This window comes from Fukomys damarensis, unplaced genomic scaffold (genome assembly GCF_012274545.1).
Source record: "Fukomys damarensis isolate Sample0158 unplaced genomic scaffold, DMR_v1.0_HiC HiC_scaffold_7, whole genome shotgun sequence".
In the NCBI taxonomy this organism is placed as follows: Eukaryota; Metazoa; Chordata; class Mammalia; order Rodentia; family Bathyergidae; genus Fukomys; species Fukomys damarensis.
The window spans coordinates 215,138-229,047 of record NW_022900919.1 but is presented as its reverse complement, the minus strand read 5'-3'; the positions used below and the strand labels follow the sequence as shown (position 1 = coordinate 229,047).

Below are 13,910 nucleotides of genomic sequence, written 5' to 3'. Positions count from 1 at the left end.
TATATATGTAATCAAGGGAATGGAGATGGTTATGAATAAAATATCATTATGTGGTATATCTTATGACCAGGAACTAAAATTCTGATTTTATCATTGTCAAACTCTTATCTTCTCAGCCTCATTAATTTTAAAATTTACTTTTGTTTAGAAGAAAAACTTTATCATATTTCCAGAAAAGTACTCTTCATAGTGGTGAATAGAGTTTACTTGGTTTTTAGTAGAACATTGGTACCGATTGGTAGTAGGTGTGTGGCTGAGTCACCAGATAACATTCAGGATAAACTTTTAAAATCAAGATAATCATTTGGAGTTTCTATAATGACACCTTTTGAAAAACCATTGGTCTAAAATTTTATGGGGATCTTTATTGGTGAATATTTCACTAAGAGTTTTCTTCTTGAAAGAAACTTAATGAAAAGAATAGTGAATTAGCAGGAGTCTAGAGATTTGGTGTAGAAATTTAGCTTTTTTCTTCTTTTAGTAATCTAGCACTTTTGTTGCTGAAATTAGCTCTGAGTTTTCTTGAGTTAGTGGTAGGAACACTTAGATATTTAATAATTTATTGAGGTGTTAGTGAGCAGGACTTTCCTATTCTTTGTTCAGACAGTACTCTTATAAACAGAGAAATAACCTAAATATCTGGAAGGTAAACTGAGATGTGACACTCGGCTTATCCTTGGATTTCTTATCCTGGACATTTTGCAAGGAGCAGTTCCCAGTGATGTGCATAGTCTTTCAAAGTGTCATTTTTAATCTTCAAATCATGGCTTTCTGAAGATGAGAACCACTCCTTTCTCAGGTGTTCTTAGGAGATTAAAATGATGGCTGCAGGATGGGATTCTAGAAACTTTAGACAAAGACTTCCTCTCTGGGATTCATAGGGAGGCGTAAAGTTCTCCAAGGCCATGGTCCCTGGTGGAAGATACTCTATCCCTGAGGTAAACATCTCTAGATGGTTGGTGTGAGTCCTGTTATTTTACCCACATTACACTCTTTGTCCCAGTTTTGGATATTAACACCAAGAATCTAAATTAAAAGTGTAAGAATTGGTTACTGTTAGATGATAATCTCTTTCTGTTATCCTCTAAAAATGCATTCAGATTTCTAGTAAATGGATTCTAGTAAGGGATTCCAATTGAAACTGCTATCTGATTGATTTAGGTAATGAGAAAGTGACTTGTTTTACAAACCAGCTTGTAGCTCATGTTTGTCGTATTAGATGCCCTTGACATCATATAGTCTATTTCAGCTCTTTAAAAGGAAGGAAAAAATGAGGTAGAAGAGCTCATCATCCAGTCAAATCCAGGTCTGCATATTCCAAGGAAAGACCTCACTTTTTTTCTTTTTGATTTTTTGAGACAGGGTCTCGCTATGTAGTTGAGACTGGCCTGGAACTCACTGTGTAGCCCAGGCTGGTCTCACAGTGATCCTCCTGCTTCAGCCTCCCTAGTGCTGGGATTATAGACGTGCGCCACCACGCCCAGCAAAACCTTGCTTTTATATGCACCACATTTATTTGCTTGTATTTGTAGTTTTTTCTTTGCTGAGGAAAACCAAAATAATCTTCTTTTTCCTGTTTTGTTTTGATTTGTCCTTCTGCCTGTTTTGGTTTTGTTTTTATTTGTATGTTTTGTGTTAAGAAAGAAACAAAATTAGAATGTTGATGCCATGACCAAAACTGTCACAGGTGTCTAAAAAATTGATTCTAGGGCCTGGGATTTAGCTCAGTGGCACCATGCCTGCCTTGCAATCACAAGGTCCCAAGTTTGATCCCTGGTAAAATAATAATAATAATAATTCTAGTCTATGTTAGAAAATTTACACAGATGTCTGCTATCTTTTTGCTAGTTTTTCTGTGCAAGGTCACTTAGAAGATAGACCGAAAAGGTTACTGGCTTTGGGATCTGGTGGAGCCGCACTGTTCGTGTGTCTGGGTGGGTCGTGGAGGTGTGGCCTTACGTACTACACCTGCTCCCTGGCCCCTTTCTCCCTGTACTGCTTCCCTGCTGTACTTCCTGGTTGCTATGAACATGGCAGATTTGCCATCCTTCCACCGTCACACATCCTACCACCACTGATTCCTGCCCTGGCGTCAGCTTACCATGGACGGAATTCCCCCAAACTGTGAGCCCCCTTTAAATCATGGGTGTCAGGTATTGTATCTCTGTGACGAAAAAGCTAATACGGCGCATTATTGATGTTACTTCTGAAGATAAAAGGATATCTACCATGTTAACTGAAGACGGAAGGATGAGACACATCCTGATGTGCATGTAGGGGACACCTGAGAAGCAAAGTGCAAAGTGGTCTCCGAACTGTTTGGGAGAACCTTCTCCTAGCAACAGGGTGCCAAGGTGCTACCTACCAGGATTTTGCAGATGAGATTCAGTTTTTCTTTCTGGATAGATGCTGTTTAACCCTCTTATGTCTTCAGCCCTGTGAGCTGGGGACACAGGAGCAAATGAGGCAAAACACAGTCCCTGCCTTTGCAGTTTAAAAGTGGTGAAGGTAAGGGCCAGGGATTTAGCTCAGCGGTTCAGTGGCCTGCCTTGCAAGCACAAATACCTGAGTTCAATCCCTGGTACCAAAAAAAAAAAAAAAAGTGGTGAAGTCATAATTCTAAATGGGATGGATATCATAGAATGGAACGTGGGGGTGTTTTGAAAGAGTACAGTATAGGGGTTATGCTCACACAGTGGCAAATTATATATATATTATATATATAGTGAAAAATCAATCGTGAAGAAATAGTGGCATTATTGGGATTATGCAAATTAGGGATGAAAAGGCAAAAGATGATGTTGTTACCTTCGACATATGGTATTTTTTGTTTTGTTTTCATAAAGAAAGTGTTGGTGGGAGTGTAGCCAGGGAAAAATAAAAATAACACTAACATTTATTGTGTGCTTGCTATGCTGGAGGCACAATGGCAAGCATTTCATGTTCCTTTCCATTTAATCTTCATGGAAAATACCCCTCCTTTACAAAGGAGAAAATCGGTGCTTGTAGAGGTCAAAGGACTCTGTTAAGATCAAACCACTAGAGCTTAGATTTGTTTAATCATTTATAATGAGTTTGGTCTCTGATGTGCTGTGCCTTTCATAGTTTTTTAAAAATGTTTGAAGTTTACAATTACTGTAGGTACAGACAGGCAACACAGAGGTGAATGGAAGGCACGAGGGGTAATGTGCAGCCCAGGGTGCTATTGTGGACCAAAGGCATTTACACACACAAATGTAAGGTTATCTCAGATGAGCAAACTAATTAGGGCCCTTAATCCCCAAGGAAGTCCATTGATGGAGAGAGTTCATTGGTAAGTTTTTCTCATATTAGTTCGTAGTAAGTCATTTGTCTGGTTCAGGTACAAAGGTAGTGTGTGTGTGTGTGTGTGTGTGTGTGTGTGTGTGCACACACGCACGTGCACATGCACACAAATGCCTGTCTTTTGTCTAAAGATGCAGTATGGTTTAAAGAGAAATGTTTTTGTATTGTAGTTTTTAAATAGACCTGGTCTGAATCTTCACCTTGATTTTATCCACATTGCCTACCTTTTTTGAGTTTTTTCCCCCATCAATTGAAAATTTTAATTATCTGCATGAGTTGTTGGAAGATTCAAGAACAGTATACACTGGGACTCAAGACTGTGCCTGGCACAGGGTGGGCCCAGCGTCAGTTACTGTTGCTCTTTTACTAACACATTTGCCTTTCTTCTGAGCCTGCTACTTCACACATACACCCATCACTTAGCACAGACTCATCGTCACACATTACCTCTGCTCATCTGGTTTTACACAGCTCTTAAGTTCTTTTCTGCAATGATAGTCATCCAAAAGCTTGAGATACAGAGGAAAGGAGGCTACTTCTCCACAGCCTCTCTCGTTGGTTATAGTGAAAGTAAGCCTTGTCAAATTTTGCCACACATGAAGCCATTTTGAACTTTTATGAGCACATAATAATCCATGCAGCCTACACTACAGGCTGAGTGAAGGCCCAGCTGTCTTTTAGGCACTCGACCACCTGTGTGGAACATTTCACGCGGTCAGGTTTGATAATAATCCAGAGCAAGATGCTCATTCCCATGGTGGACACCAGACAGCTTCCTCAAAGGCAAGACCATTTGGGCTCGCACGCTGGACCTCACCCTGTCAGTGTCTTATTGGATTCGTTCACCTTGTTCATGCAAAGAAGAGTATGAGTGTAAGGATATTCATCCAATCCACATATTGTGAATACTATTAATTTCTCCATTGGACCCATTTCTAATATCCATGATGCTGATCATGAAACTTCTGATCTCATCAATAAAAATCGCTTCTCAATTCACTATGATGAGTCCAACGGCTCCAGTGTCACCAGTAGCCTAAGGCAAGGGCTTGTTGGCTGCCCCTCTGCTCCAGGGGCTTTGCTTCCGATGGGAAGCCCAGCTGTTTAGAAGAGAATTCACCTCTGGACTGGTGGCTTTAGCAAGAGTGATTTTAGCCCAGGAGACACTGGCAATGTCTGATCCCTTGTTTGGTTGTCACACTAGTGGTGGGAGGGGCTCTTGGCTCTACTATGCGGAGTCCAGGGTTGCTGCTGGGCTTCCTTCTCCAGTGCCTGGAACAGCCTCACAGCAGAGTTATGTGGCCCCAGATGTCGTTAATCAAGAGGTCAGGAAAATCAGCTTTGGAATGAACCTTAAATGGACTCACATGCTCAACATCATCTGACCCTTCTGTGAGATGTGTTTTAGGGGTAAATGATATATTTCATAACATTCACCACATAAACCAGCGGTGAAGATGGGAATGACTGTAGGAATCTGTTGGGGTGCAATCCATGTAGAAGATGTGAATGCACAGCCTGTGTGTTTACAACCTGCAGCAAACGCAATGAGTAACAAAACCCCCAATCCCTTTGCCAAATTGGATTCTTAGTCTTGTTCACCTGGAATCTAGAGGCGGACTTCCCTTTCCCAAGAGTGCTCCTGTGAATCACCCTCTTCACCAGTGATCTCGTGTGACGGACTCCTCGGGATTTTTAATTTACTTCCACACAGCAGACCAGCCTTGAATGCCCACAAGCCAGAGCCTGTGGGCCAGTACGGCAAGTGAAGTCGTCTCTGGCCTAGACAGGGTCACAGTACTGTAGAAATCAGGCACAGCATTTCCTCGGTAAGCCTCTTCCATTCTCTCATTCCAGCAACCTGGGTCAGTAAAGATGCAGCACAGCAGCCAGTTCACTCCATGTGAAGCCAGACTGCTCGTGCTCTGCCTTGGGTGGGGTTTGCGTGTGGTCTCCCCATGTAGGCCCCACCTCTTGCCTGAGTGCTGCTGCACAGTGGGACCCGACTATGTCTTTTGTCTAGAGGAGCAAAAACGAAAACCCAGGTGTTCAAGAGAAATACAGTAGTCCTTTTGAAAAGCTAGAAGCTTTAAAAAGAAGATTCATAGAAACAGCTCTTCCGCTTCATCGTGACAATGTAACCGCCATGGAGGAGACCAACCGGCAGTGTCACCAGCACTCTTGGAGTCTCCAGGCTCCTCTTTTGCTGTTTTAAGTGACTCGTCCACACATGTGAATTGCTGCTGCGTACTAATGTGTCTCAGTGCTCAGGGCCTTAGGTAAAGTGCACTCTGAGGACCCCCGACAGCTCCCCATCTGTCCATCGTTTCCCTCCCTGGAAATGGGAGGCCTCACAGGTCTCAAGGCCCTGTGGGTGACTGCACAGTTATCGATGTCTTCAGGCAAGAAAGTAGCCTGAAACATTTTGAAGTTAGAAACTGTACAGATCTACCTCATGGGTGTTGATTTTGGAGAGTGATGATGGTGGCCTTCTCCAGGGCTTGTAAAACGAGCTCTGGTGTTGCCAGCCATAGGCTCCAGCTTTAAGAGCAATCTATTCAGTGAGTAATTGTGATCTAGAGAACATCCATTCATTGCTTTAAAACTTGATTCAGTCATTATTATTGTTCTCGTAAATTTAGGTTTCACTTGGCTATAGGTAGATAGTTTTATGGAAAGGAGTAAAATTTGGTCATCCAGAGGTAGTAAGGGGTAAAAATAGTGATCAGGATCAAGATCATTTGTATTTTTAGCTTCATAGCTGCCAAACATTGGTGTTAGTTTCCTTTTAGCTGATTAAGTTACGTCTGTTTGAATAAGTTTTGCAGGAATAGTAAAAATTTTCTCTGTGTCACCTGTGAGTGATTCATTGTCTCTCTCATTTAACATTTTTATAGATCAATGGTATATATTTTTAACATCCCAACCAAAGTCTCTATCCTAGTTCTGGCCAACCCTTTTATGTTTTTCTGCAGGGGAGGGGGGATCTATAGAGGTGTAAAGAAATTTCTCAGGAGTAATTTGTTTTTCCAAAACCAGTTTTCTGTGAACTCTGAAAGCACTTGGAAAATTCAGATTGATGTCAGGGTCAGTTCCAGCCACAAAAGCCACTGTGATGCTGAGGGTTGCAGGGCTGCACTGTGGTGTCCTGGAGTATCCTGTGGGTCGGCCAGTGAGCAGGGCTCTTTGTGAAGACAGCAGGTGTGACTTCTTACTGAAAGGGTCCACTTTCCTTTTATTTTATTAGCTACTCAGAGTGGTACCATGATTAAAAATGTGCTCTAATCTCGGGTTGGCTTAAAAATCTAAGCTGGATTCATGTTAAAGGGAAATTAGTTTATCTCCTCATTGGAAGTGTAGTACAATGTACTCCAGTCCCCCTATCCTACTTATATAAATTAACACAATAGCAAGAATAGCGAAGAATTGCATTTCTTCTATGACTTTAAAATGAAAGGCCCAGGGTTCTGTTTCATCTGTAAAATTTCAGCATGTAGGAAATGCGTGCATGCCAGTAGTGAGTGAGCTATAAGCTCACTACCCACACCCTTCTCATTGCCTGCCTGGCATTCAAACCAGCCCGATGCCCTTTCCCTTTCTCCTGAACCTTATTTCATTTTTCTTTTGGTAAAAGAACAACTCTTCTGGACACAGATTGCATCTTTTGAGCCAAAGGAAAAACTTAGACCTGGTAGCTTTTTTCTTTCTCAGTGCAAGGCCTTTGCCATGTCGGCATGTGCAGCAAATACTGTCACAACTGACACTGTCGAGAGGGAGGTGTGCCCTCTGTCCTGCAGCCTTCCAGTCTCTGCTGGACTGGCAGTGGGTGTGTCTAATCTGAGGGCTGCCCTCTGAAGAATAAATTCATTGGATTACAGAATGCCATCGTCAGAGCTGTCTGTGAGGTTCCACATGAATTGGGAACCCCAGACACCTGGCTCTGTGCGTCCAGGCCTAGGAGGCAGTTGGATGCTGTGGCTACTGGTTGTGCTGGACTTTTGGGAGGCCTGGCTCTAAGGCTCATCGACGCATCCTGCATTTATGGGACACCCCCTGTTTACCTATACTGGAAAACTGGCTAGGTTGAAGGCCTATCCGTTGCTCTCTTTACACTGAAAGTTTCAGGGCTTTTGAATAAGAGTTTTATTCTCCTTCTGCCTTTTCACAGGGTACTTTAGAAGCATTCAAATCACCAGATTTTCTCACATTTTCAGTAAGCTGTAAAAGAAATCAAGTAACGCCTACTTTCCTGAGGAACGATCTTTTCATAGGACTTTTAGAGAGCAGGTCTTCAGCAGAGTTGTGTGCCTGTTTTACTAGAATTGCTCAGGGCTTGGAACGAGGGGTTCTAGTGTGTGGTTCTCCCATAGCCTTTACTCGCAGCTCTGATGCTGGCCCTCTTGGCCTTTTAATTGGAAGCTGCTTGACTTGGCTACGTTGTGATCTCTGTTGCATTGAACGACACTGGGTGTGGGCCACGGACAGAGGAGTGACGAACTGGCAGGTCTTGCTCTGGTGATGGTGTGCAGTAGGGTGTGCCACGATACCGGAGACCAGTCCTTCTTTTCAGTGTCATTGTTAATCTAACAGAAAAGTACAGTTTGCCTGGGGTAGCTAATCTGAAACGAGGCCTAAACTCTGGGAATGATTATGAAATAGTAACCAGCAGCCAACAAGGGATACAGGAAGAGATGGTTGCTAGCTTTCATAGAGTCCTATTTTATGAGTGAGAAGACTGAGTCTGAGGGAGGTGAAGTACCGAGCCCAATGTGGTACCGCTGGTCAGTAGTGCTGCACTACTCTTAGATCTGATTGATTTCAGAGTCGGATATTGTCCTGTCGTCTTGAATGTCACAAAGCCCTAGTTACAGATATGGTATAGCAATTAATATATTGTCTTAGTTACTTTTCTTGTTTCTGAGGCAAAATACCCAACACTCAAAGTTAAAGGAGGACAGGGTTATTTGGCTCACAGTTTGTAGAGGTTTCAGTCCGTAATCAGCTGACTCCACAGAAGGCTGGCATGGCAGAGGGCATCAGAGAGGAGAAATAGTCCAAGGCAATCAGGCAGGTCAGAGTACACTAGCCCTCTTTATGTTCCTTATATTTTATGCAGGCCACCTGTCCTAGACTCATACCTTTACTCCTAGCCAAACTAATCAGTGGACTGATTTAGTAATCACACATCCTTGATCCCAGCACCTCATACTGTAGATCCAGCCACCTCTGAAAAGCCCACCCCATGACTGCCTGAGGCTTTGGGGGCTTTGGGGGGACATCAAGACATAAGTCATAACCTATTTCCAAATTCTTGTTCAAGTAAAGTGTTTTATTTGTGTTATTTCATCCATTTGACATGAATTGTACTTTCAAAGTCCTTTTTAAGACTTATTTAACAGCTTTATTGAGATATAATTTATATACAGTTCATCCATTTAAAATGTACAATTCAGCAATTTTTATTGTATTCATGGGTTATGAATCACACCATTACAACAATTTAACTTTATAACATCTCATCCCACCCAAAAGAAACCACACCCATGAGCTGTCACCCCGTCCCTCCGACCCACCCCTACCCCAGCCCTGAACATCTTCTGATTCCCTCTTTGTCTCATAGATTTGCCTGTGCTGGACACTTTGTGTAAATGGACTGCACTGCATGTGTTTCTTTGCAATGAGCGTCTTTTCATGTAGTATGCTCTCAGGACTCATCCATGCTGTACAGCATACAAAGCCTTCCTTCCTCTTATGGCTGAATTGCGATCCATCAAGTGGAGATGCCACGTGCCTTGTATCCATTTGTCATATAAATAATGCCACTTCAACATCCATGCTACTTTGGACCTGGAGTGCCTCTGAAGGCCCATGTGTTGGAGCCTTGGTCCCCAGTTTAGCGTTAGACATTTGAGTTGTTTCTGTTTTTGGCTGTTATAAATAATGCCACTTCAACATCCATGCTACTTTGGACCTGGAGTGCCCCTGAAGGCCCATGTGTTGGAGCCTTGGTCCCCAGTTTGCTGGGACAGGGACAGGGACATGGTGGGAACTTTCAGGAGGCAAGGTATAGTGGCAGTCTTCAGGGCCCTGGGGATGTGACCCAAAAGAAGAATAGAACCTGGGCCTTCCTCTTCCTCTTCTTTGTGCTTGCTGGCTTTAAGGGGTATGGTCACTGTCATGATGTGCACCGCAAGCCCCAAGCAACAGGCCAGCTGGTCATGGACCAGAACTTCCAGACCTGTGAATCAAGCAGCCTTTTCTCTTATAAGATGATCACCCAGGATGATTGCTACAGTAACAGAAAGCTAACTGACACAATTTGTGGACAAGTTTTTAAGTACACGTATATTTTCTTTTCTTTCTTCATATACCTAGAAGTAGACTTGCTGCTGGGTCATGTGGTAACTAGCTTTTTGAGGAACTGCAGACTATTTTCTAGAGTGACTGTTTCATATTACATTCCTATCAGCAATGCATGAGGATTCCAGTTTCTCTACATCCTTGCCAACACTTGTTACTGTGTATTTGTTAACCCTTATCTAATTATCATAATCATACAAATTAGCCAAAGAAAAAGTCAACAAACATGAAGCAGAATCCTACTGTGTTATATCCACAAGAAAGAGGTGGCAGGGGTCCTTCAACACCACGTATTTTCCAAAGAAGATTTAAATGTGTACAAGTCAGACACAGCTGTGTTGCATGTCAGCAATCATGTTCATCTCATGTGAAAGATGATGACGCTGGAGCCCAGCAAAGGGAAGTGAATTGAACATGGAAACAAAGCTGCTTGTACAGAGTGGAACCAGCAGCCCCCCTTCCAGCTTCCTGGATGCACACGAACTCCTCTCCAGAGGGTCGTGAACTCATTCCTCCAGAGCAACTCCATTCAATAACTTGCTCATCCATGCCTGCTTTTGATTAAAATAAATCTGTCCTAGCTTGTGTGGGTCTCAAAGGGCGGCAAAGCTGAGACCTTCATTGCTCCAAGCTCCATCGGAGAACTTCGAATGGAATTGGTTCCCTAGATTGCCTGGGATGAGGCCAGTGTGCAGGCAGAAATCAATGTAGACAGCACTCCATGTGGCATTTCTGGGGTCAGCCTGAGTGAGGGTGAATTCTGGCTCTTCCATTTGCTCATTGACCTTTTCCTGGTTGTTTAAAATGGGAGCAATAATACTATCATAGGATACTTTTGAGAATTAAATGGGATAATCCCCATAAGGAATTTAGAACAGTGACTGTGACTTAGGAAATTCTCCTGTGGAGGCCCCAGGGCCTTCTGTACAGTGTCACCATTTGGCCCCTTGACCCACTTGCCTTCCGCTGTTGTGAACTCTTTGCAGGTAGAGATTAGCTCTGTCACCACCACGTTCCCTGCAGTGCTTCCTGCAAAGTCGTGTACATTCCTGGCACCCAGTAGCACCTGTGACCTTTGTCTCTGTGTGATTTGTTCTTTTTCACAGTGAGCATCTGTGTCAATATGGTGACCTCACACGAGGCTTGTTAACGTTCTCGGGAAGAAGACGAGTATAGACTTAGGCTTTTCCAGGAGTCCACTGTAAACATGGGGAGGTGAGGGAAGCACGTGAGTCCGGCTGTTTCGGTTTCAGGAAAGTGGCTGCTCCGCGTCTCTTCAGGGGGACTTCACCAGGGAAGGGATGAGTTCCAAGCCCCAGCTGAGTAACAGAGGCCCCGGGGGTGTTAACTCTGCCCACAGTAATCTGTGCCTCTGCTATCTTCTTCTATACTTGCTTTCTGTTCTGTACAGTTAGGACAGTATTGTAGTAACGTTTCTTCCCTCTAATTGGTTACGTGTGTAAGTTTACTTTCCAGCAAATTATGAGATCCTCGTGGGCTGTGAGATGCCAGTCTACTTCTCTTGAATCCAGCGGAAAGCACAGTCTAGGCACATGGCAAGCAACACACTCTACAGAACCCTGGTCCTGGGTCAGACTCCCTGGCTCACTGGGGAGCTGAACGGGAACTGTAACCGTCTCTTGTAACAGAGTCCTCTGAGCACACATCCAGCGGCAGGGTCCCGCCTTGTGTTTTCGGTCAAGGGCCTTCCTTCACTGTGCTCTTTCCCAGAGTCTCCCAGACACTCAGAGCACTGACCCCTCACAGCCCTTGCCCCGGGAACTTGGGAGACCACGTAGCTGCGGCCTTGACTGGTTTGAAAGATGATCTGTTAACAAGCCTTTCGTGCCAGTGTCAATAAGCCACAGAGCATCACCGGACGGATTCATGTGCACAGACTCTGCAGCTGGCAGAGACTTACAGAAAGCAGCTCGCTGCCTGGCATTGGCCTTTCCTGTTCTGGGGACATCAGGCACCCTGAGCCACTGTGGCAGGAAGTTCACTACTTTTAGTGAGCACCGAATTCTCCAAGACATTACAGTAAAACAAAGTAAAACACCATCCAGTTGTTGCTTTAGTTCTTTTTTCCACAGGATTATTCCAAGGGATAAAAACATAAAGCCAGTTTGCTCACTCACGCCTGCCAACGTCTACCCTAAGTAGATGTAGTGTTGTAGAGCTGACACGGCCCGACTTTCTGGTCCCCGTGGGCTGGTACCTGACATTTGTGTTAAAAATGACATTGCTCAAGTGACCAAAGGTTTAAACATTATCTGCCTTTCAGATATAATAAATATCGGTTATCCCAATGCCATGTAACATATGAAGACTAATAGACAAGGAAGACAGATATTTTCTGAAAAAGGGGCACTGAACTTACTTGGCTACGTGGAAAGTGTAGTTATTTTGGTGAGAATATTTAATTGATCATTCTCCATGGCTGGTAAAAACACGGTTACAACTTTATTAGCAGTTACCGATATTGCCCCAGACTTAAGATCACCGGATTGTGCCACAGATGCTGAACAGTGTTCCCATTAAACTGATTTCATGGATGTTTTCATCCCTTAGCCATATGGATTTGGAATTAGTTCTGAGATTACTTTAAAAGAAGGACGTTGGTGATAACTCTTGTTACTCGACATCGCCTGTGTTTGTAGAAGACAGAGTTCATCAGGTTGTTGGCAAAAAAACCAAAAGTGTGCGAATGGGACGTGTCGAGGACTCCAGAATGGTGAAATCATCCTCAGTGAGTTTGTCCTCTCTGCAGGTAATTGCTCTGGCAGAAGCAGTTGAGGAAAACCAAGCCAATCTGTTGCAGTCGTTCGCCAGGCTGAAAAGTGCCACCCACCTGGTGATTCTGCTGGTTGGGCTGTGGCAGAAGCTCAGCGCCGACCAGGTCGCTCTTCTGGAGGCAGCATTTCTGCCACTTCAGGAGGACGCGCAGGAGTTGGTAAGGACCCACAGGCCTGCCTGGGGAGCAGCCAGGGTTATTGAAAAGATTTCGATCCTGGGACGATACCGCACGGCTGTCTGTGCTTTCTAGGGTAACGCAGAAATGCTGCATTCAAACATGCTGCCTTCCTTTTCTTTAAGCCAGAACAAAATGTCACACGAAGGCCTTTCTTTGTAGAGCTGCCTTAAATACAGGTATAGAGTACGTTCTTACGCGATATCGCGTCTGGTTTTATGTGCCTGGCTGTCGCTCAGCGGCCAGGCGAGCAGTCGTTTGCTGGCTGGAGAGGGGCGGTAAGCCTTCGGATTGGCCGATCCCTTCCTGCTCCGCCAGAAACAAACAGTTCAGCCGTTGTCATTTGCTCGGTGTTCTTACACATGAGGGTCACTGCCAAGGTCAGAGAGCACTGAGATCCCCAGGGGAACAGTGGCGGGGCTGGTTCCTTGTGTTCACAGCGTGCTTGGTAGTAGTTTAAAGCTCTTTACTCTCCACCCTAAAACAGGCAGTTGAGGAGGAGAAAGGGGAAAATGAGGGTGGTATTTGGATTTTTCATGGGAAGATCATTTAAATAAAACCATCATAGGTCCTTTGAGTCATAGAGATCTATGTGGCCACCCGCTGCCATTCTGGATTATTTTTTGGGTACTTTGTGTACCAAGAAATAATACCTTGGAAATTAGAGACCGTTGAACTTAGATTGTTGTACTGGAGAAAACCATTTCAAGGGAAGAAAATGTTTCAAATCCATTTTAAATCTAGATGTGAGAACATGTACTAAAAATAGTAGTATTAAAACATTTTTCAAGTTCTTAACAGGCCCTATTTTAATTATTTCACAAGAATTGTCTCATTTAATCTAAAGTAGTTAAGGCAATCACAGTTCTGTTTTATCTCCATTTGCACATGGCAGAATTTAGGTTCTGGCAGTTGAGTACATTTTGGAAACTAGAGCCAGGATTCAGAACCAGGTATGTCTCTCTCTAAATCACATGTTTTTAACCAGTGCAACACATTCGAGTGCAACTTCCCATAGTCATATTCCAGTCCATATTCCATTGCAACTTTCAACAAAGTCAGCAATATAGTTTTGAAAAATGCAAGTTTTGTCAGTCAAATCAAATCTTCTACAGTAGAATCAAACGATTTTCAGATGATCAAGAAGAAATTGTGGGCCAGGGATTTAGCTCAGTGATGCTGCCATCAGCCTCACAAGTGCAAGGTCCCAAGTTCGATCCCTGGTACCAAAAAAAAAAAAAAAAAAAAAAAAAAA

General features: G+C 43.7%; 1 protein-coding gene across 3 annotated transcripts in view; it reads left to right on the top strand.

The window, feature by feature from the left end:
• LOC104853204 (protein PTHB1) overlaps nt 1-13,910 on the top strand; it is a 285,577-nt gene that overhangs the window by 215,682 nt on the left and 55,985 nt on the right. For all 3 annotated transcript variants that reach the window (XM_033761023.1, XM_033761024.1, XM_033761025.1), the window contains exon 20: nt 12,455-12,637. In XM_033761023.1, coding sequence (XP_033616914.1) covers nt 12,455-12,637 — 183 coding nt within the window. The remainder of the gene's footprint in view (nt 1-12,454; nt 12,638-13,910) is intronic.